General features: G+C 37.6%; 2 protein-coding genes across 6 annotated transcripts in view; one reads left to right on the forward strand and one right to left on the reverse strand.

Moving 5' to 3' along the window:
• KDM5A (lysine demethylase 5A) overlaps positions 1-7483 on the reverse strand; it is a 103305-nt gene extending 95822 nt beyond the window's left edge. For 2 of the 3 annotated variants that reach the window (XM_031939489.1, XM_031939490.1), the window contains exons 1-3: positions 6960-7124; positions 4623-4700; positions 1783-1905 (exon numbers count right to left, since the gene is read on the reverse strand). In XM_031939489.1, coding sequence (XP_031795349.1) covers positions 1783-1905; positions 4623-4700; positions 6960-7124 — 366 coding nt within the window. Of the gene's footprint in view, positions 1-1782; positions 1906-4622; positions 4701-6959 lie in introns of all 3 variants that reach the window. The other variant, XM_031939491.1, reaches the window with a different exon arrangement.
• Positions 7484-18782: 11299 nt separating this feature from the next.
• Positions 18783-22543, forward strand: part of CCDC77 (coiled-coil domain containing 77) — a 32004-nt gene continuing 28243 nt past the window's right edge. Inside the window, exons 1-2 of one of the 3 annotated variants that reach the window (XM_031939492.1) lie at positions 18783-18934; positions 20557-20614. In XM_031939492.1, the coding sequence (XP_031795352.1) occupies positions 20574-20614 (41 nt within the window). In that variant the 5' untranslated portion in view covers positions 18783-18934; positions 20557-20573. Of the gene's footprint in view, positions 18935-18954; positions 19044-19082; positions 19200-20556; positions 20615-22543 lie in introns of those variants that run through there. The other 2 variants (XM_031939494.1, XM_012550803.3) reach the window with 2 other exon arrangements.

Consider the following 22543-nt stretch of genomic DNA (forward strand, 5'->3'; position numbering starts at 1 on the left):
AACCACTGTAAAATGTAAAGAGAATTACCATATAGCTTTTCATTAGTTTTGAAACTCATTGAGTCTTACAGTCTTATAAGCAAACATTTTTATAAATTTAGCATGTATCTGTTCAAAATTGTACAATAAATCTGGGATAGAGAAGGATGAAAAGTCTAGTTCAATCAGGGCTTAAATTTCAATTACTCAACATAAATTCTCTGACTAGGTTCAATGAAATATCAATAAGAACACACATGCTATCCTTTAAGATGATTGTAATCTAAAATGTAATCTATCTTTCTATCATGGGATTACTCTTATTTCAGAAAAAATACATAAAGTCAGCTTTGTCTAGTTTATAGAACTTTATATATGGCACAGTGGTGACTTCTTGTTAATTTTTTAACTGTCTTATATTGTTGGATTTGAGGATTAAAAAGAAGAAATTCTGTGGAAAATACTAGTAGTTAAATACAACTGCTAAGTAACTTTTGGGGAAAGATTTCTTATTTTTGTTGGACACTAAAATATAAGCAAAAATTAAAACAGAAATTTAAATAAGGTATCCCCCAAAACTAATTTTATATACATTGATACACACAAAAAAAAAAATCGAAGAAATTCATAAACATATTATTTTCTAATAATGATCTTCTACACAAAAACACAAGATTACCCACAAAAATCTGCCAAAATTAACAATGTTGTTACTATATAACCACAGCAGACAATTAAGTTGACACTACCATCTTGTAAGCAGCTTAGGTCAACAGCTTTTTTTTTTTTTTTAAAGCACAGCAATACTATGCTTCTCAGATTTCTGAGCTCAAATGTGCCTAATAAAAAAGAAATGCAACTATTAAATTAATTCACTCTTTGTACTCTAAAAGTATCACAACAAAATTAACTTTAACATAAATGAAAAGCAATTTTTACTTTAAAACAAATTTTTTGAAACAAAAAATTTTTAAACAAAAATAAACATCATTTTATAAAATTACTTGGATTACAGCTATTATAATTCTACTATAAGACTATAAAGTCTTAATCTTCATCAATTATAATCACTATGTTTGTCTAGTATTTTAGTAACAGAATGTAAGCCCCTTGACAGAACTCTTTTATTTTTATCTTTGTATCCATAATACCTGGCATAATGAAAATACTTCATACTAGTATGTGATAAAATGTTGGCAAGAAATTTTACAGTACTTCCTACTTTTAAATGTCAGATTAAGTTTATCAGTTTTTACAGGGTACAGAGAAGTTCAATAAGTTGGAAACGAGACTGACAGAGAAACATTTCCAGGAATTTGCTCAGACTATAAGATGTTGTTACTCGCAATTAAACAGAAAACATGACCTGATGACACAAATAAAACTGATCTGCACAACTTTCTAGACTGGGTGTAATGAACAGTTTTACTTATATGGTATAGTCTTCAGAAAATTATTTCTGATTAAGAAGTAGAAAAATAAAAAGTTATACACAAGGATACTTTTCACTTATTCCAAAATTAAAAAACAATTACCAGAAAGGTAATGAGTTTTCTGTATATTATATATTATCACAGCACTCACTGATATGAGGTAATTAAATGTGAGAGAAAACAATCAAAGTCATAGTTTTTTAAAGTTAACCTATATTCTTATCATTTCATTTAATCATATGTATGACATCAAAATGATAATACATTTCTCATAAAATTCTACCCAGAAATCCTTACACCGCCCTCCCAGGTTTATTTCAAACAAATTCTTTAGCATTAGTCGTAATTTCTAAACTAGCTTACTCCTTACCTTGCTTAAAGCATACAGATCAAGGATTTTTCTCTCCACCACAGGTATTTTCAGAGTAGATCCCTGAAGTTCCCAGAATTTTGCTAGTTGATCTAAGAAGTCCAGCCTCACTCTGGTCATTGCCTAAGACACAAAACAAAGAAACAAATATCAAGATATCAGAAATATATGAAATTAAACCATAAATGAAATTTACTTCAAAAATACTAAGGGCAAGGCACTTAAGCTACATGGTGAGAACAGAAAACATAAAAATGAAATCATCTTTATCTTAAAGGAAATGTATTTAAAAATCATCTTAAATGAGATGATAGTTAAATTTTAAAATTAAAGTTTGACAAACGAAAAAATTATTAGAAAGACATCAGAAGAGTAACAAGGACAGCATTTTAGGGGATATATGCCTTAAAGAATTAGATGTAGTTAAAGAGTCACAAAAATATGGTTATCCCTAACCATATTTTGTCATCCCTAACCATATTTTTGTGACTCTTAACTATATCTAAAGGGTAGGGAACAGAGAATTGAAGAAGAAAGGGTAATCAACAATATCAAATACGACAAGAAATCAAGGATGGTAAAGACTGAAAAAAGGTCATCATGTCAAGGTCATTAGTGGACTTCAGATAGTAACAAATAAGTCCTAAAGCGAAAGCCAGATTTCAAGCTGCTAAAAAGAGCATTGGTGGTAAATAAATGAATAACTAGGGTAGTGAAGGAGAAGGGAAAAGTGGAAAGAATTCTAAATGAAGTAAGAAGGTCAAGGAAAGGCTTTTTTTTTTTTTTATGAGAGAGAAATAAGCATGTTTGTAAGCAAATGACAAAGGAGTCAACAGAGGGAGAGATTAAAACTGTGAATTAAAGGCAGATGACTGTCAGAACAAGGTCATGAGTGCAGTAGAAAGGAACAAAATCAAGAGTGCGATTAAGATTCCTATTGTGGAAAAAAAATAAATCCTTCTATGAAGAAAAAGAAGAGAAATTAAGTGTTAATACTAAAAAGTTGAGGAATGAAGTTCTCAATGAAGACTAACTTTTCTATTTAATTGCTAAAAAGTAATAATAGTTGATTTCTAGTATTTTATATATTCTTATACATATATACATATGCATATGTACAGATATATCATATATATAAGTATGTGTATATGTGTATGTATGTTGTAAAATTATCTTCACAACTACCTTTTAAGAGAGGTAGTACTATGAGTAACTATCAATCCCATTTCAAAAATAAGGCAACCGAGGCTCCTAAAGTCACAAAACTAGTCAAAGCACCCAAGTCCAGGACTTTTCTGATTCCAAGTCGAGTACTTTCTCCACTATACCTACAATGTATAGTATATTGATATAAAATTGAACTATTATCAATTAATTGTATTTATTAAGTGTCTACTTTGTACCAGGAACTATGCTAAGCCCTGGGAATCTTAGTACAAAGAATGAAATCACGCCCTCTCCCCCGAACCACCCCATTTCCTCCCCTGCTCCCAAGAAACTTACATTGTCAGGATAGACAAGTTGTATTTACATAAACACATACTGAATAAATATAATCAAGAGAGGGACAACTGTTAAGTGGGGATGGAAGGAAGAGGGAAATGGGAAAGGCTTCATGTAAAAAGTTGCGTCTGAGGTGCATCTTAAGGAGAGGGTAGGAAACCAGGAGGCAGAGGGAGGACAGAGTCTATTCCAGGCATGCAGAGAAAAAGAATAAAAACAGGAGAAGAGGTACCATGGGTAAGCCAGAATTTTGTGCAATTGTACAATGCCAAAAGAGGAGTGATACATGAGGAATAGAAATGGTCAAATTGTAAAGGGTTTTTAAGGCCAACCAGGGCAATTTATTTTTGATCTCACAATCAATAGGGAAACACTTCAGTTTACTGACTAGAGGTGTGACATGATTCTATCCCTGGAGAAGGAAAATTACTCTGGCAGCTTTGTGGAAAATGGAATTGAAGTAGAACAAATTTGAGGCAGGATGACAAATTAGGAGGTCACTGTAATCGTTCAGGTGAGAAGAGACAGGAGCCTAAAGCATGTGATAAGAGAAAGGACTGGATAAAATAGTGACAGCAAGGCAGCAAGATCTGCTCACTGACTTGCTATGTGGAAGGAAGAAATGACCACTACAACTTGGAGAACACAAGGGAGAGGGGATAATTCAAGGATTATGGCAAAGATTTATAACAAAACTGAAAAATAAAAGTCTTCTATATAATTGTTAAGGTTATTAATGAATCTGCCTTTACAAGAGACACAATATGACTGTGAAAATTCACTCACAAAATTATTTTAGAAAAGACTTAGGAAGAAATAATAATCTTAAAGAGGAAAAGTTAGTCTGTATCTTACAAGCATAGGATTCTCAAAGCTGTATTTGCTGCCCTCACGACTGTAAACCATGATTACAGTTCATCTTCTAAAAATTAAGTATAAAAACTGATAATAGTTTTAAGGCAATTAAAAAAAAAATCAGGCCCATTCTCCAGGCCTCAAACAGTTAACTCTAATTAGCAGTAATTACAAGTATTAGTATGGGGTGAAGGCAAAGCATGGAACCCATTATTTCAATATTAGTGAATTTCTTCTGTCAATACAGATCTGCAAGAGATTAGGTGATTTGCCCAGGATCTCAAGCCAAGAGAGGTAGGACTCAAACTCAGGTCCTCCTGATTCCTAAGCTAGCTATACTACTCCATGATGTCTCCCCTGAGCAATGCCTACATAACCTTTTGAAACCTCTTTACCTGAAGATATGAAGAAAAGAAATGGAACAGAAAGAAAAAAATAGCTCCTTAAGTATAAAAAATGATATTCTCATTAAAAACACTTACCTCAAGTTCATTTAAACGTTGGACTCGAGGAGTAAAACGAAAGCTTTTTACTTCACATGCAAATGGGGGCTGCCAATCCTGAATAAGAAAGATTTAATGTTTAATACACAAAAAATGTATGCCCACAATTTATAAATTATTTGCCATAAACCATGAAGACTATAAAGCCATATGATATTCATTCATTTATTAACATAAAAAGATCTCATTTCTAAAAGGATGGATAGTTACGTTATCAAAAATAATTCTCAGATATCAACAGCTCTTTCCTATATACTTCCTCATAAGAATCTTTTCCATACTAGTTAAGTATAATAAAAAGGCTTATTTTCCACAAAACCTTTTCCCCTTCATGTCTAAATTATAAAGAAAAATGGAATGTAAAAATAAACAAATAGGTCAAATTATAAAATTAAAGATTGCAAAGTATTTGTATTTGCTGAACTTGCATCATGCACTGTACCTCAGAAAGCAAATCTATCAGGAGACTATGCCATACATATTTGTTGTATGACGGGTAGTATCAGGACACACAATATTTAAAAACAACAATGCATATATAAAAGAACACATTAAAATGAAATCAGAACTTCCAGATGTTTACATTCTTGAAATGGGATAATATATTTAGGGTAGAATTGTTTTGCAACATAAAGTTTAAGTGCTTTTGGGGACAGGGCCTCAACCTTAATTTGGTTAACATAATCGTAAAGCCATTTAAAAGGCTGGAAAGAAAAAAAAAAAAAAAAAGGAAGAAAAGTAGTGACCACCCAGTGTTGTAAACTTTAGAAATCTGCCAACACTGAAATGAAAGTGTTTTGCAAGTTTCTTTTTTAAATAAGGTTCTGAAAAAGAAATTTCAGTTTACTATTTCAATTGTTTTAAGAATTATAAAAGCTTTTTTCATCCCCAAAGAAACTCTTGAATGGAACTAGTAATTAACAATTCAAGAACTGAGCTTAACTACTCAATTTAAAAGCATTTTTTAAAAAAGGTAAAAATGATTCTTGTAACACAAATAGGAAGGATTTGTGAGTGCAAAGGGAACTTTTGGTACAGGAACTGCCTACACCACTGCAGAGAGATGGCCAATCTCTGGCTTAAAAATTCTAGAAATCTGCCTAAAAGCTCAAGTGACTTGTTCAAGGTCATAAAGCTACTTGAGTATCACAGAAAGGTTTTATAACAGTTCTTGCTAACTCCAAGATCGGTACTCTATCCACTACACCAGGCTGCCTTTAAAACAAAACAGTTTGAAAATTCCCAAAATTCAGTACACGAACTAACTGGCAGCTTTGTAACATAGACATACGTATCATAAGAGTAATTATAGGGGGCGGAGGTAATCCTCAATATTCACTTTATTTTTCTAAGTTCTTTCTCCTACGTTCCTACTGTCTACACTGCACAGTACCTCTACATAAATATTTCTCCAAAAAGGTTTTGGAGATTGTTTCAAACGTCTCTTGACAGTGCCCAATACCGGTATCTTCATCAAAATAGTCATCGCGACCCAGTGCTCGGCAAACCAAAGGGTAAATAACCGGTGGTTAAAATAAAGGACAGGGGAACCTGGCTTCTAAACCCACTTCAGTTACCAACTTACTATTTGACCTTGAGCCCTTTCTGTAATCCTTTGGGTTTCGGATCTTCAGCCTGTAAATACCTCCCCCTCTCCAATCCTCACATACTAATCTTGCTTTTCTTACAGATTAAGAGCATAAGATGTTCCAAGCCCCTGGGAGCCCCGTCAGTTGCACGGAAAAGATACGTTATCAGAGGCAGCAGAGAATGAAATGAACGTTTTTCTTCATTCAGAACAGCTCCAACACCTGCCGCCGCTAACAGCGATTTCTCGCCCAGGTTTCAGGGGCAGCGGCGCCTCGCTGCCTCATCTTGGCAAAGCCCTTTGGATGCAGCTGCAACTAGTACTGGGTCCCTTGTCCTGCGGGACCACTCCGTCTCCCCACGCCTCGCTGAGAAAGCCGCAAGGCCCAAGCCCGAGACGGAGGAGAGGGGCAGCGCTCGGATCAAGTTTAAATCGAAGCAGGGAGAGGGACGACAACAAAGCGGCGGGGAGGGAGCCGCCCCACCCTCCCCTTCCCCCCACCCCCGGGCCCTGTCAGCATCCTAAGGCTCCCCTTCCATCTGGACGAGCCGGGGCTGGGGGGACGTCACAGGAGCCCCCTTCCCAGCAAAACAGACGGCTCGAGAAGGCCCTTCCCCTTGGGGAAACAAGCTAGCCGAGCGCTAGGATCACTACTCCCCCGAAACCCGAGGCTCAAGGCTGGGGAAACTGAGGCAAAGAACAGTCAATGCCGCCGCCACCCCCCGTACCTTGGGAGGTCGGATCTTGCAAATGCCGGTTTTCTCAGCCAGGGGCCGGATCCGGCCGATGAAGCTGAGCGGGTCGGTGAACTCCTCCCAACTGGGCTCGAAGACCGGGCACTCCGGGGGCGGCACGAACTCGGCCGCGTAGCCCCCAGGACCCGCACCCGCCATGTCCACACCGAGGGGACCCCGCTCCCTGGATAGCGTCTGGGGCGGGGGGGGGAAGTCAGAGAAGAGAGGGCAGCGGGAGCCCAGCCGGGTCCTTTCACGTCCCCCTGCAGGAAACGGAGCTCATAGTCCGGCGAGGGCCAAAGCGGCCGGAGAGAGCCGGGGAAGTTCCTCCTCCTCCTGTTTGTTATTGTTTCTTTAGGGCCTTTTTCCTCTCGAGGTCCCACGGACGCCCCCGGAAGTCGAAGCGGAGTCAGATCCTTCCGCCAAATCGTCTGACCGCAGGATCCTTCCGCCGCTGCCTTAAAGGTCCCCTACCCCCAGATGATTCATTAACTCCGCTGGAGCCAGGGCTTCACCCCCCCCCCCCCCCACTCCACCCCACCCACGGGGCCCTCAAACCACCGTCCCCCTCTTCCCACCCCTTTCGGAGGGAGCTACCAAGAGAAAGAGGAATTGGGCGAAGGGAGGAGACAAAAAGAAAACCGCCGCGTTCTTCCGGCGCGGAGGAATGTGTAATCCCCAGAGGGTAAAGGTTTTGCTTCCGCTCTCAGGTTCTATTTCCTTTTTTGTGGGTAGATGCTTGTTCTGGCACCCATCTTCCTGGAGCTCATAATTATAAGTTCGGGGTTTTTTCTCTCACCGCTGCCGTAGCGCTGCTTGCTGCTTCGTCACTGAGTCAGCGCGTACCAGGCGCCTTTAATTTGTTATATTTCCCCCCCGAGCCTCAGATTCAAACCCAGGTTGGAATATCCTCCTCCTTCGCTACCGCCCAGTTGCTTTAATACCCTACCTCATTCCCATGGCAACTCAATCAAAAGTTGATTTTTTTTTTTCCTAAATCAAAAGTTTAGATTTTTTTTTTTTAAACTAAAATCAAAAGTTCCTTGGCAGCAGTCACAGCCCTTAGTGCCTTCTCATCCCTGCCCTTTCTGGCATCTCTCAAAACTTGTCACCGACTTAGCTCAGTTCTCGCTTGCCTCTTTTCTCTCGCGCGATGTCCAGGGTGAGAGCTGTTAGCCCTGCGGATGCGAGCATTAGTATATATAAATATACTAATAATTATTTATTTTTTATTTTAATATTTTATTATTTTAATTTTAAAATTATTTTAATATTTAATAACTTAATATTTTAAAATATTTAAATATTTTTATTTTATTTATTTATTTATTATATTTTAAACGATATTTTAATATTTAAAATATACTAATAAAGTATAAATAAAAACGGACACACTGAAAACACACCCACGAGCCATGCAGACCGAGCCTGTTCTCTCTGAGTGATCCTTAAGCTCCATTCTGCAGAGAGGATTAGAGGCGGGAATTTGTTAATAAAAGTATGCCCGTTCGTCACGCAGCCCAATGCACGTCCTTCGTTTGGGGTAATCCTCCATCTCAGTCCTATGGAGATGTTGACATTCAACGCTGGAGACCTCAGAACATCAGAGTCTTGCCCGGATACTGCAAATGGATAGTAAATGCTCAGAACTGAAGAGGAGGAACAGAACGGAGCGCATTACAATTAGGAAACTTTACAATTCTTTTACTGATCCCACTTCCCCCTAAAGCAAAGGTCCATGTAGTTAACATTTTTTTTTCCCCCATGTTATTGTTTGGTTTTGACATGAGGTACTATTGTGTAAGTAATCTCTGAGAATGGAAGGTCTAAGTGGCCATGAGCAGCCTTCAGTAAATTAAATGATGAATTAAGAAGAAATGTTATAAAAAAAATAATAAAAACATGACCAGAAAAAAATCTATATCTATGTTGCTCATGTAGAGGAACGACTTTTAATCAATAAACTACCCATATATCTCATTGATACCCTAGAAATGGGAAGAAAACAGAAGTGCCCTAGAATGTTTCCAGGAAAGGTGCCCCCTAGCAGTGGGATTTGGGGGTACAAGGATATGGGGTCCTTGGTCACTATCTTCAAATTACTACAAATTATTTTCCAGGACATTTAGAGCAATGCACAGATATACCAATAATTTAATAGTATTCCTGTTTTTCTATATCCTCTTCAAAACCCATCCTTCCTATTTTTCATCATCTTGGGTAATTCTTTTAATGAATTCAAATTTTTTTGAGAAGCAAAAAACAATTTTAAAAAATAAATGTTCTCGGGAGCAGCTAAGTGATAGAACACCAGCCCTGCAGCAAGGAACACACAAGTTCAAATTCAGCCTCAGACAATTACTAGCTGTGTGACCCTAGACAAGTCACTTAACCCTGATTGCTTTCCCCCTTTCCCCCCAAGATTCTTCAATTGTTACTCTCTGGCTACAGAGTAAAGCAAACTAAAACTTCTTAACAGGAAGTATACAGAGGGTGTGAATATCTTGGAACTCATTAACAATAATTGTGCATCAAAATCAGCATCAAAGAGTTAGAGGTTTAAAAAGTAGGTGGGTCTATCAAGAAATGAGAACAAGGGATAATATCTCTAGACAACCCCTGTCCTCAGTGTGGGTGCCTTCCAAAGGCCTCATTATTTTTTCTAGGCCTCATATCCTTCTCTTTAAATAGCTTTGTGCTGTATTACTCTCTTTTACTCAATCTTTATCCTAGCTGAATGACTTACTTGTTCTCCAAACTCAACAATCTGTTCTCTTCTTTCATGCATGGTTGTCGGGGTAGGAATGATAGAGACCTTGGGGAGAAGTACCCACTCCTTTTTAGAATTTGTAACAGAATGAGAAAGAAAGTAAAGAAAGAAAAATCTAATTACATTTCATCATCTAAATTTTTAAAAAGTAAATTTCAAAGAGTTGACAAAAAAATCAATAAAATTTAAGTTCTAAAAGGACTTCAATTCAAGACAATAGGAACTCTCAAGAATGAAATTTTGAATATACAAGCAGAAGAAATACTGATAAATGCCTGGCTCAAAATGAGTACCTAATAAATGTTTGTTGGTGAAGTTTAAAATGGGAAATGATCTACCAAAGTTATTTGAGTATATAAGGAACTGATTGACTAAATTAGATTTTTAAAATACCACAAAGACAGAAGCAAGGAAAGACAATGACAAGTGCACCATGTTTTCAAAGAATAACATTGAAAATATTAATATACAAGATGAACTGAGAAAGCTAAAGATAATGAAGGTATTTTGTTTTGTTTTATGATGTGGGGAACAAGAAAGAAGAGAATCAAAGAACACATAGGACTGTTGTTTGAGATAAATGGGTCAATGAAAACAGAAGACTGTAGTTTAATTGTTTAACTCAGACTTTTTGCTTTTGTGGGATTTTGTTCAGTTTTTTTTTTTTAATTTGCTAAAAACAATGATATTTGTACTGTAAAAGAACTGAAATGTCTACTAAGATATCTATAATCAGTAGAGAGATAACGGGAAAAGTACCTAGTTGTCCTAGTTCAAATCATGAGTCCCAAATAAGATATATCCCAGAATATTGAAAAAAAATTAGAGATATGATTGTTAAACCATTAATAGTGAGCTTTGACAGATTATAGAAAATGAGAAAATTAGGATTTGAAAAAGGTAAACAGTTTCCCAGTTTAAAAAGGAAGAAAATAAAATATGCAAAGTATGAGCCAGTGAACTTGATTAGAAATACAAAGACAAAAGTAACTACTTCTTGTCCTAGAGAAGTTTATATTTTAGTTGAGAAAACAGTATACAAGCAAATATGTATGTGCAAACTACATGTAACCACTCTTTTTTTGAGGTACATTGATTCCATATTTATCATCCAATCAAGATTCTGGTGGTGGTCGTCTTATTAGCTTCCAAGATATGCTACTTCCCTCCTCAATGAGTTCACTGTCTGGTTCATAGTATTTATTTTCTTCCCAGTACTAGAGGATTTCAATACATACATTCATAACTTCTCAATTCTTCAATTTATTCATTTCCCATGACTTACTCCTCCACTTCAACTACAGACAGAAATAGTCACACCTTTGATCTTGCTATCACCCACAGGAGTTTCACTTTCATGAACTCTGACAATCTCTTAACCACAATATGTTGTCATTCCACTTTTCCCCCTGCTTTGTAATCAGTAACTCTTTCCTTTGTCCTCAATAGTGTTCCAATCCTTCCACTCCTCAGGTGTTTCCTCATGCCTGTAGCATTGGCCACACAGTCTTTCCTTCCCCATTCTGATCCTTTGGTGAACCAGTTCAACTGAACACCTTTCTCCTCTGTCAAGGCCCTTATCCTCTTAACCTATCACTTGGCACCTCATCCTGCCTACTCCTAGGTTTGGATTATTTCCATTTACTACTTTCACTCCTATCCACATGATACTGAACAAAATCATTAAACTATGCTGGCTAAATTTGCTTTACACTACATAATCTCAACTGGGTGGTGACTGCTACAAAGCAATCCTTTATACTTCCCAGTTGAGTTCACCATTCCATTCCCCACAACAGCATTTGTAAAATTTTTCATCTCTAATTTTTCATGTTCTCACCCCATACTTGTTAATTGAGAACCTTTCCTCATATTTCACTGAAAAAAAATTTTTTCCTAGAGCTTCCTCTAATCCTCTTCTCCTTATCTTGTATCACTGAGATAACCTTCCAGGACTGCTTTAGCCCTCTCTCACATGAAGTTGTCTTTCTCTTTCCCAAGGCATATTCCTCCATATACATAAGTGATCCCATTCCATCCTTTTTTCTCCAGCAAATTGCCCCCTTTATTATCTCAACTCAATTCTCGTCAATCCCTTCGATAAGAAGATATTGGTTTCTCTGCTGTCTATAAACATACATATGTATCCCTCATCCTCAAAAAACTCTGACTTCTGATTTGTGATGTGACTTGACTCTTTTCAACAATAAAGTGACTCAAGGACAATTCCAAAAGACTTGTGATGGAAAGTACCATCTACATCCAGAGACAGAGAGAGAAAATTATGAAAACTGAATGTGGATCAAGAATGGTATTTTCACCTTTTTTGTTGTTTGCTTGCTCTTTTTTTTCTTGTGTTTTTTTCCCCTTTTGATCTGATTTTTCTTTTTATGCATCATGATGAATATGGAAATGTGTTTAGAGGAATTGATTTTTTTTAAATCTATATTGCATTGCTTGCTGTCTTAGAAAGGAGGGGGGAGGAAAGGGAGAAAAATTTGGAACACAAGGTTTTGTGAAAGTGAATGTTGAAAACTATCTTTGAATGTATTTGGAAAAATAAAATACTGTTAAAAAAAAAACACCCTCACTTCATTTTTCCATCAAGGAAAGCTGTCATCCAATATTTCTGTCTTTTCTATCTGAACTGCTAGTTAAGGTTTTCTTCTCTCTGTTTCCACTTCCTTTTCTCTTATTCTCTTCTTAAATCTCTGCATTCTGGCTTCTGACCTCATTGTTCAAATGAAATGGCTCTTTCCAAGGTTACTAATTATTTCTTAATTGCTAAATCCCAGTGATTTATTCCTGTATTTCTTCATTTCTTCACAGCCTTTGTTTGACATTCTCAATTACCCTATTCACCTTTATACTGCCTCCTCTCTAGTTTTTCATCATACTGCTCTCTCCTGGTTCTTTTCTCACCAATTTTCTTATTTTTTACTATTCTTTCTCAGTCTCAAATCTTCATTGAGATCACAATGCTACCGGTGAATGTCTAAGAGGCAGAGACAGAGCCCAAAGCTCTTGTTCTGGACCACCACCTCTTCTCTTGACTATTTCATCTTGTTGATCTTCATAGATTGTTGTCTAGAAATAGATGAATCTCATATTTATGTAGCCATCTCTAACCTTTCTCCTAAGCTCTGGTCTTATACCTCTAACTGGGAATCTGGTCTATCCTTTCTCTGTATTGGGAATCTAGAACTGGATTCCCACAAATATTTTAAACAATCAATCAATCAATACACACTTATTAATCACATACTCTGTGCTAAGCATTGTAATAATAGGTGGTGGTATCCTAGAAAAGCTAGGAAGAGACGTTTTACGTAGAAAGATAATGAGTTCAGTTTGGGACATGATTGTTACACAACATTCCTTCTCTCTCATTCAACAAACTTCAATGGTTCCCCAATTACTTCTGGGAACAAATATGAAATCCCTTATTTATCATTCACAACCATCAACAACTTAGCTTCTGCATTGGAAAATGGATAAATACTCATCATTTGGAGAATAACTAATTAAGCTATGGCATATGAATGTAATGGAATATTATTGTTCTATAAGAAATGATAAGCAGACTGATTTCAGAAAAGCCTGGAAAAAGTTATTATGAACTGATGTTGAATGAAATGAGCAGAATCAAGAGAACACACTAACAACAAGATTATGTGATGATCATCTTGATAAATTTGGCTCTTCTCAGCAATACATTGATCCAAGATAATTCTAGTAGATTTGCAATGGAAAATGCCATCTGCCTACAGAGAGAGAGAATATGGAGACTGAAAGCAGATTGAAGCATACTATTTTCACCTTTTTTTTTTTTTGTTTGCTTTTTCTTTCTTGTAGTTTTTTCCCTTTTTGTTCTGATTTTTAGCTTTCTACTTTATACATTTTTCTTGCACCTCTCCCACCTCCAGTACTCTGTATAGCTTCCTTGCTGTTCTTCAAACAAAATACTCCATCTCCAGACACTGTCTATTTTCACTGGCTGTTGGAATACTCTGTCTCCTCTTCTCAACCCCCTGGATTTCTTGGCTTCCTTCTAATCAGCTAAAATTCCATGTTCTACAAGAAACCTTTCTGATCGTCCTCAAGGGGGCTGCTGATCAACTCCAAATTATCTTGCATATAGCTTATTTGTACATACTTGTTGGCATGTTGTCAACCCTATTAGGTTGTAAACTCCTGAGAAGGGGACTGTTTTTTCTTTTTAATCTTTCTTTATATACTCAGCATTTATCACCTTGCTTAGCACGTAACAGGTATTTTAGTAAATGCTTGTGGACTTTTTGATACAAAATAATTTCAAGATAAACTTAAAAGGCATAAATACTTATAACTAGGAGATGCATAATGCAGAAAGTGTCATTTGTTCTGAGCCTTAAAGGAAACAAAGATGGAGATAGGGAAGAAGTTCATTTCTGATAAGGGGAATGACCAGTGCAAGGATATGAGACAAGAGATGAAGTATTGTTGTGGGGATTAGTAAGAAAATCAATTTAAATAGATGTTACAATGAGTAGAAAGGAGAAATTTGTGATAAAGCTGAAAATTCAGAATGGAGCCATTTTGTGAAGGACTTTAACAACTTTAACAGAGGTTTTTATAACTGATCCTAAAGGTCCTAGGGGATTACCAGACATTATTGAGTAGAGAGACATGCTCAAAGTTGTGCTTTTAAAAATTCACTTTAAAGAGCATTTGGAGATGAGTTGGAAAGAAAGGAGTGATGAGTCAAGAATACCAATTTGAAGACTATTGTCATCCTGGAGAGTGATGAAGGACTTAACTAAGGGTGGTGGCTATGTGACTGAAGACAAAAGGAAATCTAAAGTCAGTGAAACATAATATAGATGGCATCTATTATAAAGATAGATGAATGCAATGATGGTAGGGCTCTGAGCAGGGAAAGGGAAGTTTGGGGGGAGACAATGAAGTCTGTTTGTAGACATTTTAAAATTTTAAGTGTTTATTGAGTATTCCATTGAAAATAGCTGGTAAGAGGAGCAGCTAGGGGGCATGGTGGATATCAGCCCTGAAAGTTAGAAAGGACCTGAGTTCAAATCTAGCCCCAGACATTTAACACTTTCTGGCTGTGTGACCCTGGGCAAGTCATGTAACCCCAATTGCCTCAGCAAAAAAAAAAAAAAAAAAAAAAAAAAAAAAAAAAAAAAAAAAAAAACGAAAAGAAAAAATAAAGAAAATATGTGGTAATTAGCAGGTTGTGCAGGAGTAGAGCTTGAGAGAGAGAGTATCAATCAAATGATCAACAAATATTTGTTAAATATTTTTATGTGCCCTATGGGCAACTAGGTGGCACAATGGATAGTGTTCTGAGCCTGGAATCAGGACTGACTTCAGATCTGGCCTCAGCCACTTAACTGTGTGATGTGGGCAAGTCACTTTACACTGTTTATCTCAGTTTCCATAACTTTAAAAAAGGCAGGAGCAAACTACTCCACTATGTCTGCCAAGAAAACCCCAAATGTAGTCACAAAGTTGAACAACAACAACAACAATGTACTTTGCCAGATGCAGGGGATACAAAAGCAATGAATGGAATAGTGCCTACTCTCCAGGAACTTAAATTCTGATGGAGTTAGGAAAACATGGATATATATATATATATAACTACATATAGATCAAATACGAAATAGCTACAAAGTTGTTTGAGAAGTGAGAGGAAATGAAGTGGCGGCAGCAAGTTAGACATCTTTTTCAAAGGGTTTGGCTGATAAAGGGAAGAGAAATGTAGGGGTTGCTAGGATCTTTAGAAAATGCTTGTTTTGTTTTTAAGATGGGGAAGACTTGGACATGTTTGAAGTGGGGAAAGAGACCATTGATAAGAAGAAGTTAAAGAGATTGAGAAAGGGAGAGGATGATTGAGGATGCATTTGCTAGAGAAAATAGGAAGAGTTGTGTTCATGTGCATGTAGACTTAGACAAGAAAAAGATTTTTTAAAATTAGAAACTGGGAAAAGGGAAAATGAGAAATGATGTCAAAGGATCTTGAGATGAAGAGAGTGAAAGTAGCTCAAATTGAATGGTCTAAATTTTTTTTTCAGCAAAATAAAAGACAATGTGTTCTGCTGAGACAGATAACATAGAAAAATTTGTAGGAGGCTTGAGGAGAGGGAAAAGTTTGAAATAACTTTGTGGGGAATGAGATAATCAATCAATGATGGTCATCTGAGTAGAGACCAGAGGAACTAATGAGGTTACAAAGAGAGTTTAAAGAAAGATAAGAAGTCCAAGGACAAGACTTGGGGATATATTCACACTCGGGGTACATCATGTGAATAATGACCTAGTAAAAAATATTAGAAAAAGAACCAAGTGGGAGAAGTATCAGAAAATTTTGAGGAGGTAAGGGTGGTCAACAATATCAAATAATGTAAGACAGGTCAAGAAGAATAAGAATTGAGAGAATTCATCAGATTTGGCAATTATGAGACCATTAATAACTTTGGAGGGTATAGTTTCATTTGACTAATGAGGTTGGAAGCCAGATCACAGAGGATTTAGAAGAAAATGAAAAAAAATGGATCAATGAAGGTAGAAAGTTTTTCCAAAAGTTTGAATGAGAAAGGGAGGATGGAAATAGGCAAAAATCTTTCATATTGGATCTAGTAAAGATTTTTTTTTCCCAAGGATGACACTGGAATTTTTACTGGTTGTTCCCCATGCTTGGAATTCTTTCTTTTCATTTCTACTTCCTGGCTCTGACTTTCTTCAAGTTTCAACTAAACTCTCATTTTTTGATAGAAACTTTTGTTGGTGCCCTTTAATGCTAGTTCCTTCCCTCTGATTATCTCCAATTTATCTGCCTATATCTTGTTTGTATGTAATGGTTTCTATGTTGTCTCTTTACAATCTTTATAAGCTCTTTGAGGGCAGGAACTAGTTTTGACTTTCTTTGTAACCCCCAATACTTATCACATACCCTATGTGTAATAAATGCTTGTTAACTTTACATGACAACCTGCTGGAGAACATAGGAGGCCATGAGATCAAAGTCCATGTAGAGAGGTTAACCCAAGCATAAGACATTACTCCATTTCCTATACTCTATGTGTGGGAAGGGGTGTTAAACCTTTCCCTTTGATGAGGGGAGCCTGAAACTCAAGGGAGGACTCCAAAACTCTGAAACTCCTTCAAGGAGAAAGTCTCCTTGAATCCTGGCCTCTATAAAAGACTTGCCTGAGGGAAACAGGATAAATATTTTCATTCTGTTATCCTGAGAGAGGGGCATCATCCCCATTGATAACACTCATTACTGATTATGCTTCCCATTAAGGTGAAGATTAGCCCAGAGACACTCATTCAATTCCAAGATTTTCTATTCTGATTCCAGCTCAAACTGCATCCAGCCCCCCTCAAGAGCAACCCCTAGTTTCTAGCCATAAAATGAGCCAACTTAGGGCTCAGTCCTTGCAGAGGACTTAGCATGCCATGCCATGCTATGCCATGCCAAGGAACCTCTCTCTCCCCTTTGCATAGCAGCAACCCTCTGCCTGATGAAATATTCTCTTTCAGCATTACCCCCTCTTTATCTCTTACCTATTCCCCTAACAAGACTAAACCTCTCTGTTGGGATTTCTCTACTAGAAACTTTATTTCTGTGTCGGGACCTTGCACCAAGCAATTCAGTCTTTCTATTCATGCATAGCAAAGGCTGACTTCCCAATGCCAATAATAAACTTCTTTTGACAGTCTAGCTTTTCGAGTCCGTGAATTCCTTTCCGAAGGACCTCTGACAGAAGGGAGTTCACACAACTCCCTGCCATGTGCCAAATCCTAGGGGAATCTAGGGGAGCCAAATTTCTTCATTTGGATCCCTGAGCCCCGAACCTGCCACTAACCTCATCACTTTTACCCAAATTGACTTCTTGGAGGTATCTGCAGATATAAACAGAAAGCCTTTATTTGATTCTTGCAAGAAGAGAGCCAGCATACTCTCGAGGCAGTCTGTTGGACTCAGCCCGATGCCGAGGCAGAAGCCCAAACCAGCAAGTCCTCCCTTATCCTGTTGATTTTTAAAAGTTATTGGTTGAATTGAATTCTTCAGGAACACAAAAGGGGGCTGTTTCTCCTTTTTCCGGCATGAGCAACCTAAAACTTAGGCCTAAAGTCTGATCTATTTTACCCTACAGTCTCTGAGAAATCTTCACTTGTCCAATTCACTCTGTGGTTTTAGCCAGACTAGCCATCCTTCTATTGCTCATTCAAGCTTTCTCCCATTCCTAGAATCACTCCTTTCCACTTCATTTTCTTCCCGTTTCTGCTTTAGCACTACCTTCTCCTTAAAGCCTTGCTTAATCCCTCCCTGCCAAGTCCCAGTCACTGTGCCAGACTGTTTAGGAGCGGCAGAGAGCAACATGAGTGGGATAATGGTGTATTTGATAATGGGTGATTGCTAAGACATTTTGCCACCTGGCACTGGCCCCATTGTATTCAGCTAGAAGGGTTTCTGCACAGCTGTCTGTTTTGGAGCCCATTCATGCCAGAACTTTCCTTCTTCCATGGCTGGTGGATAAGGCATTATTCTGGTTTAGTTTCTAGTGTTCTAATGTTCTAGTGTTCTAGTCTTATCCTTGGGGAGGACCTGAGTGTGAATGACGCCTCAAACACTTCGTTCCTTTGTGTCCCTGGGCAAGTCGCTTAGTCTTTATTGCATTTGTGTGCACATAGCTATGTTCTTTACTAAAAGGTAAGTTCCTGGAAAGCAGGACCTGCATTTTAATTCATTTGTACCTATTGAAGTTTCCCCAAAGGGGAATAATAGTAGCACCTCCCTCCCGGGACAGTTGTCAGAGTAAAATGAGATAATATATGTAAAGAGTCTGGGAAACGTTAAAGCAATATGTTAGCTCATTGTGAGCCCCTCCTCCTTCTCTCCCACCCCCAGGCACTCCACCAGCCTGTAGGATGGACCTCTCCCGGCTTGTTTGTGAAAGGAGATGCATTGAGAGCCTCCCATTTTCAACAAGCATGGATGGATGGGGAGAAAAATGAGAATGTTAAGAACCTGAGCTGGGAGAGAAAGTATTTTGTTTACATTTAACAGGTTGCATGCACACCAGAGCCGGGATGAGGGCATTTGGCGGACCACCTGCGTTAGTTACTCCGGGCTACGAGAGATGAAAGAACTACATTTCCCAGAGATCTTTGCGGAAGTAAACGGATACAGGTAAACTGTCTTGTGGCGTGTGGAGAAAAGTGACTGAAATTCACTGCGTCCTGATTCGTTTTTCCATTGGTTGAAAATCCGAAGAGCTTTGAAACCCTAGAGGTGATTGGTCAGTTTCTGCGGCGTCCTGTTCCCACCTTGTTCAATTAAGATTATTTCCGTTGGGAGTGAGGAGGCCGGCAGGTTCTGGTTTGTTGTGAGGGGAAGGATCCTCCGGAGCTCGGGGACCGAGGGAGACGTTGTTGGCTTCCGTTGGGAAGATCCGGTGAGAGGGCAGAGGTCTCGCCTCAGGCCTGACTCCCTGGAGGGAGGAGAAGGATGGAGGCGGGGGCGGCCTCCAGGGACCTTAGGAAGGAGGAAGCCGAGACTCGGACCCCATTTGTGCCAGGTCCCGCTTGTGCTAAGCATTAGAGTTAGGATTCGAACCCCAGGCCCAGGTCGCTGGGGACGGTGAGGTTCCCGTCAGCGCCGCAGGCTGCCCCGTTAGGAGGCTCTATGGGGTCGGGAATGGCGAGGGCCATCTGGGTGTCAGCGAGAGTTTTCCTCCTTCTAGGAGGGTCCGCGAATCCTGACGTTTGTAAACAAGAACCCAAGGACGGGGTAGTGCAGGCCCGGTCCGGATTTCTAGAAATTCCACATCGAGAGTCAGTCCCTCTGATGTCTTGCTCCCCGAATCCGTCGTGGGCAGTAACAGCCTCCCAGAACGAAAACCTGGAAACCTGCGCCCTCCTTCCCCGCCCCCCCCAGCCTGCCCTTTTAGTGGGAGGAGAGAGACTATGTGCGCACATCGCTACTGACCGTAGTGAAATGCGGTAAAAGAGAGGTCCGGAAGAGCGCCCCTGGGGGAGTTGCTCACAGTGGCCTGGTAGAATCCTGAGGGGCCAGTGGTCAAAACTTTTCCCCAAAGCTCAATCGTTGTGATAAAAAATAAAAAATACTGATTCTTGTGCGTAAACTTAATTACGTCGTTCCAGAATTTTACTGGCTCTGAAGCAGATGAGTTTTGTTAATAATAAAACGTTTTTTTTTTTATTTTATTTTTTTTTTATTTAATAGCCTTTTATTTACAGGATATATGCATGGGTAACTTTACAGCATTAACAATTGCCAAACCCCTTGTTCCAATTTTTCACCTCTTACCCCCCCACCCCCTCCCCCAGATGGCAGGATGACCAGTAGATGTTAAATAATAATAAAAAGTTTTGATGCTACTATCAAAACCTTGTTTTTCTCAGGGGAGAAGATAAATTTAAATGCTTGAATGCTTTTTCTGTGACTCCCAGTCCATTAATTAACAATGTCATAAAGCCCATTTTACTTATTTCCTGCTAAAAATAGGAATAAAAAAGAAAAAAATAATTGACCTGATTGTATTAAGGAGAAAAATATAATTCTGTTGATTCAGTTTTCTGATTGGAATATTGCACATTTGGAGACCAACTTGAAAGCAAAGTAGAATTTCTAGAGAATTCAGTCTAGAGGTAGAATTTCTGGAAACAAGGTGGGTGTGTTGGATGTGGTGATGCTGCTAGGAAAATTATTAATGCTGACTGGGTAAGAGAAGCTTTGCGCTGCATAGTTTCTTTTATGCTCATTTATTCTGAATTTTGTCTCTTCGGCAGGTGCTGGAGAAGGCAGGATGTACAAACAAACCCCAGCCTCTACTCCTGTCTCCAAAAAGTAAGAAGTCTTCCCGTTTCAAAGAGTTTAACATGTCACATTTACACTAATCCTTGTTCAGAATAACACTTTATTATGACAGCTGAAAGAGTATATTTCTTGAACTTAGGTTTGAAAGGAAGCCTTCAAAGAGATAGAATTGTGGTATTTCCTAGTGTTTTAATTCCCATGTTTTGGCTTTCCTAGTTCTCACTTTCATAATATGGTTAGGGCAAGAGGGAATTGCTTATAGAAAACTGAAATTTCTGGACCTTAAATTATTTCTATTCCTATTTATGTAAAATTTGCATTAAAATAAATTAGTATATTGACACTACTAGCTAGTTACCCAATGCTTGGTAATGATTGAGATACAAATTGTTTATAGATTTAGCAGTGTCAACTAGTAATAACTCATTTATATAGAACTTTTAAATTTTACAATTAACTTTCCTCCACAACAGCTATTTGAGATGAGTATTTCAAGTATTACTAGTCTTCCAGCTGTGTCAGAACCAGAGTTTAAGTCCAGACCCCCTGACTGCAGATGTACAGCTCTTTTTGACACAGCATACCACCTTCTCATTGTATGAATGGGAACTTTAATCCTGGTTTTGCTGTGATTAGTTATATGTGATTATTACCCTTTCTTTCAGCCTCCATCCACAGCTCCTACATCTGCAAAAAGTCAGCAGTACTTGTAATACAAAGCTTGCCAGTGCTGTTATTGGGAGGAACTGGAAGTGATAACATCTTTTGAAAATAAAAAATTTTATGTAAAATGATAATTCCTGCATTTTAAATAATTATTTAAAGATGCTATTCTCATATATTTATTTTACTGTCTTCTACCTATTCCTAAATGTTTTAGGTGACAGTGACAATGAAAAAAAACCTGAAACCATTACTTCCTTTTCCCCCATTTGAGTCATGTTGTTCTACTTTTTCACACATTTTTGATTTTTACATAGGAGATTATGATCCTAAACTGGCAAGCTGTGGGTATAAAATGAATCTACCAAACTCTTTTGTCTTCACTGTAAAGTGGGGAAACTTTTTAATGTTCATTCAGATCAGGATTTCTGTCTTAAGTCTCATATTTGCCAAAAATTTAATAACTTTGTAGGCCTTTGTCACTTAGAATGTCTTTTTTTCTTAGAACTTGAAAATTCAGGTGCTAAAGGTATATATTTGTTAACTGAATGAACATATTAATTTTAAGTTTACCTTAACCGGCACAAGTATTCAAATATATTAATAAAAACATAAGAAAATTTAAGAAATAATGAGACCCCCTCCATATTGTAAATTATTGTTTATGTATTAGGAGATTTATTTACTAATTGTGATCTTTTACTAAATAGAACTTTTTCTAACAGCCATTGGTCTTGTTTTTGTGATTCTTTTGGATTTGTCAGCATATTTAACATGGATTTCTTGCTATAATTGTTTTAATCAGTTATATAGTTGTAAAAAGTACATATAATCTTTTGGCTTTGCATGTCTATAGCAGCAGGACTTGAGACAGTATATTTCATTTTATTTTATGCCCTACTGTGTGCCCAACAGTGTGTTTGACTGAAAGTGAAATAAAATGCTCAAAGAGAAAAAGAAAAGTACAAAGGGAGGCATTGACCCGGGCAAGGAAAAAGACTGCTTCTTCATCAGAAACTGAAACAAAGAAGGAAAGAATAGCAGATCATGAAGAAGGCTTTTGAGATATAAATTAGGGAAAAAGAGGGAGTCTGTGATGGATACCCTCTATTTTTTTTTAAAATGATATCAATGTTTTGTTAACAATTTCAAATATTACTATAGATTCATAGTCAACACAAATAATTAAAAAATCTAGCTGATTTAAAAGAAAAGTTATTTATATATATATATATATATATATATACATATATATTTTAAATGGCTGATTGAAAGGGATATGTTAAGTGGAATTAT

The sequence above is a fragment of the Sarcophilus harrisii genome, chromosome 5 (assembly GCF_902635505.1).
Source record: "Sarcophilus harrisii chromosome 5, mSarHar1.11, whole genome shotgun sequence".
NCBI lineage: Eukaryota > Metazoa > Chordata > Mammalia > Dasyuromorphia > Dasyuridae > Sarcophilus > Sarcophilus harrisii.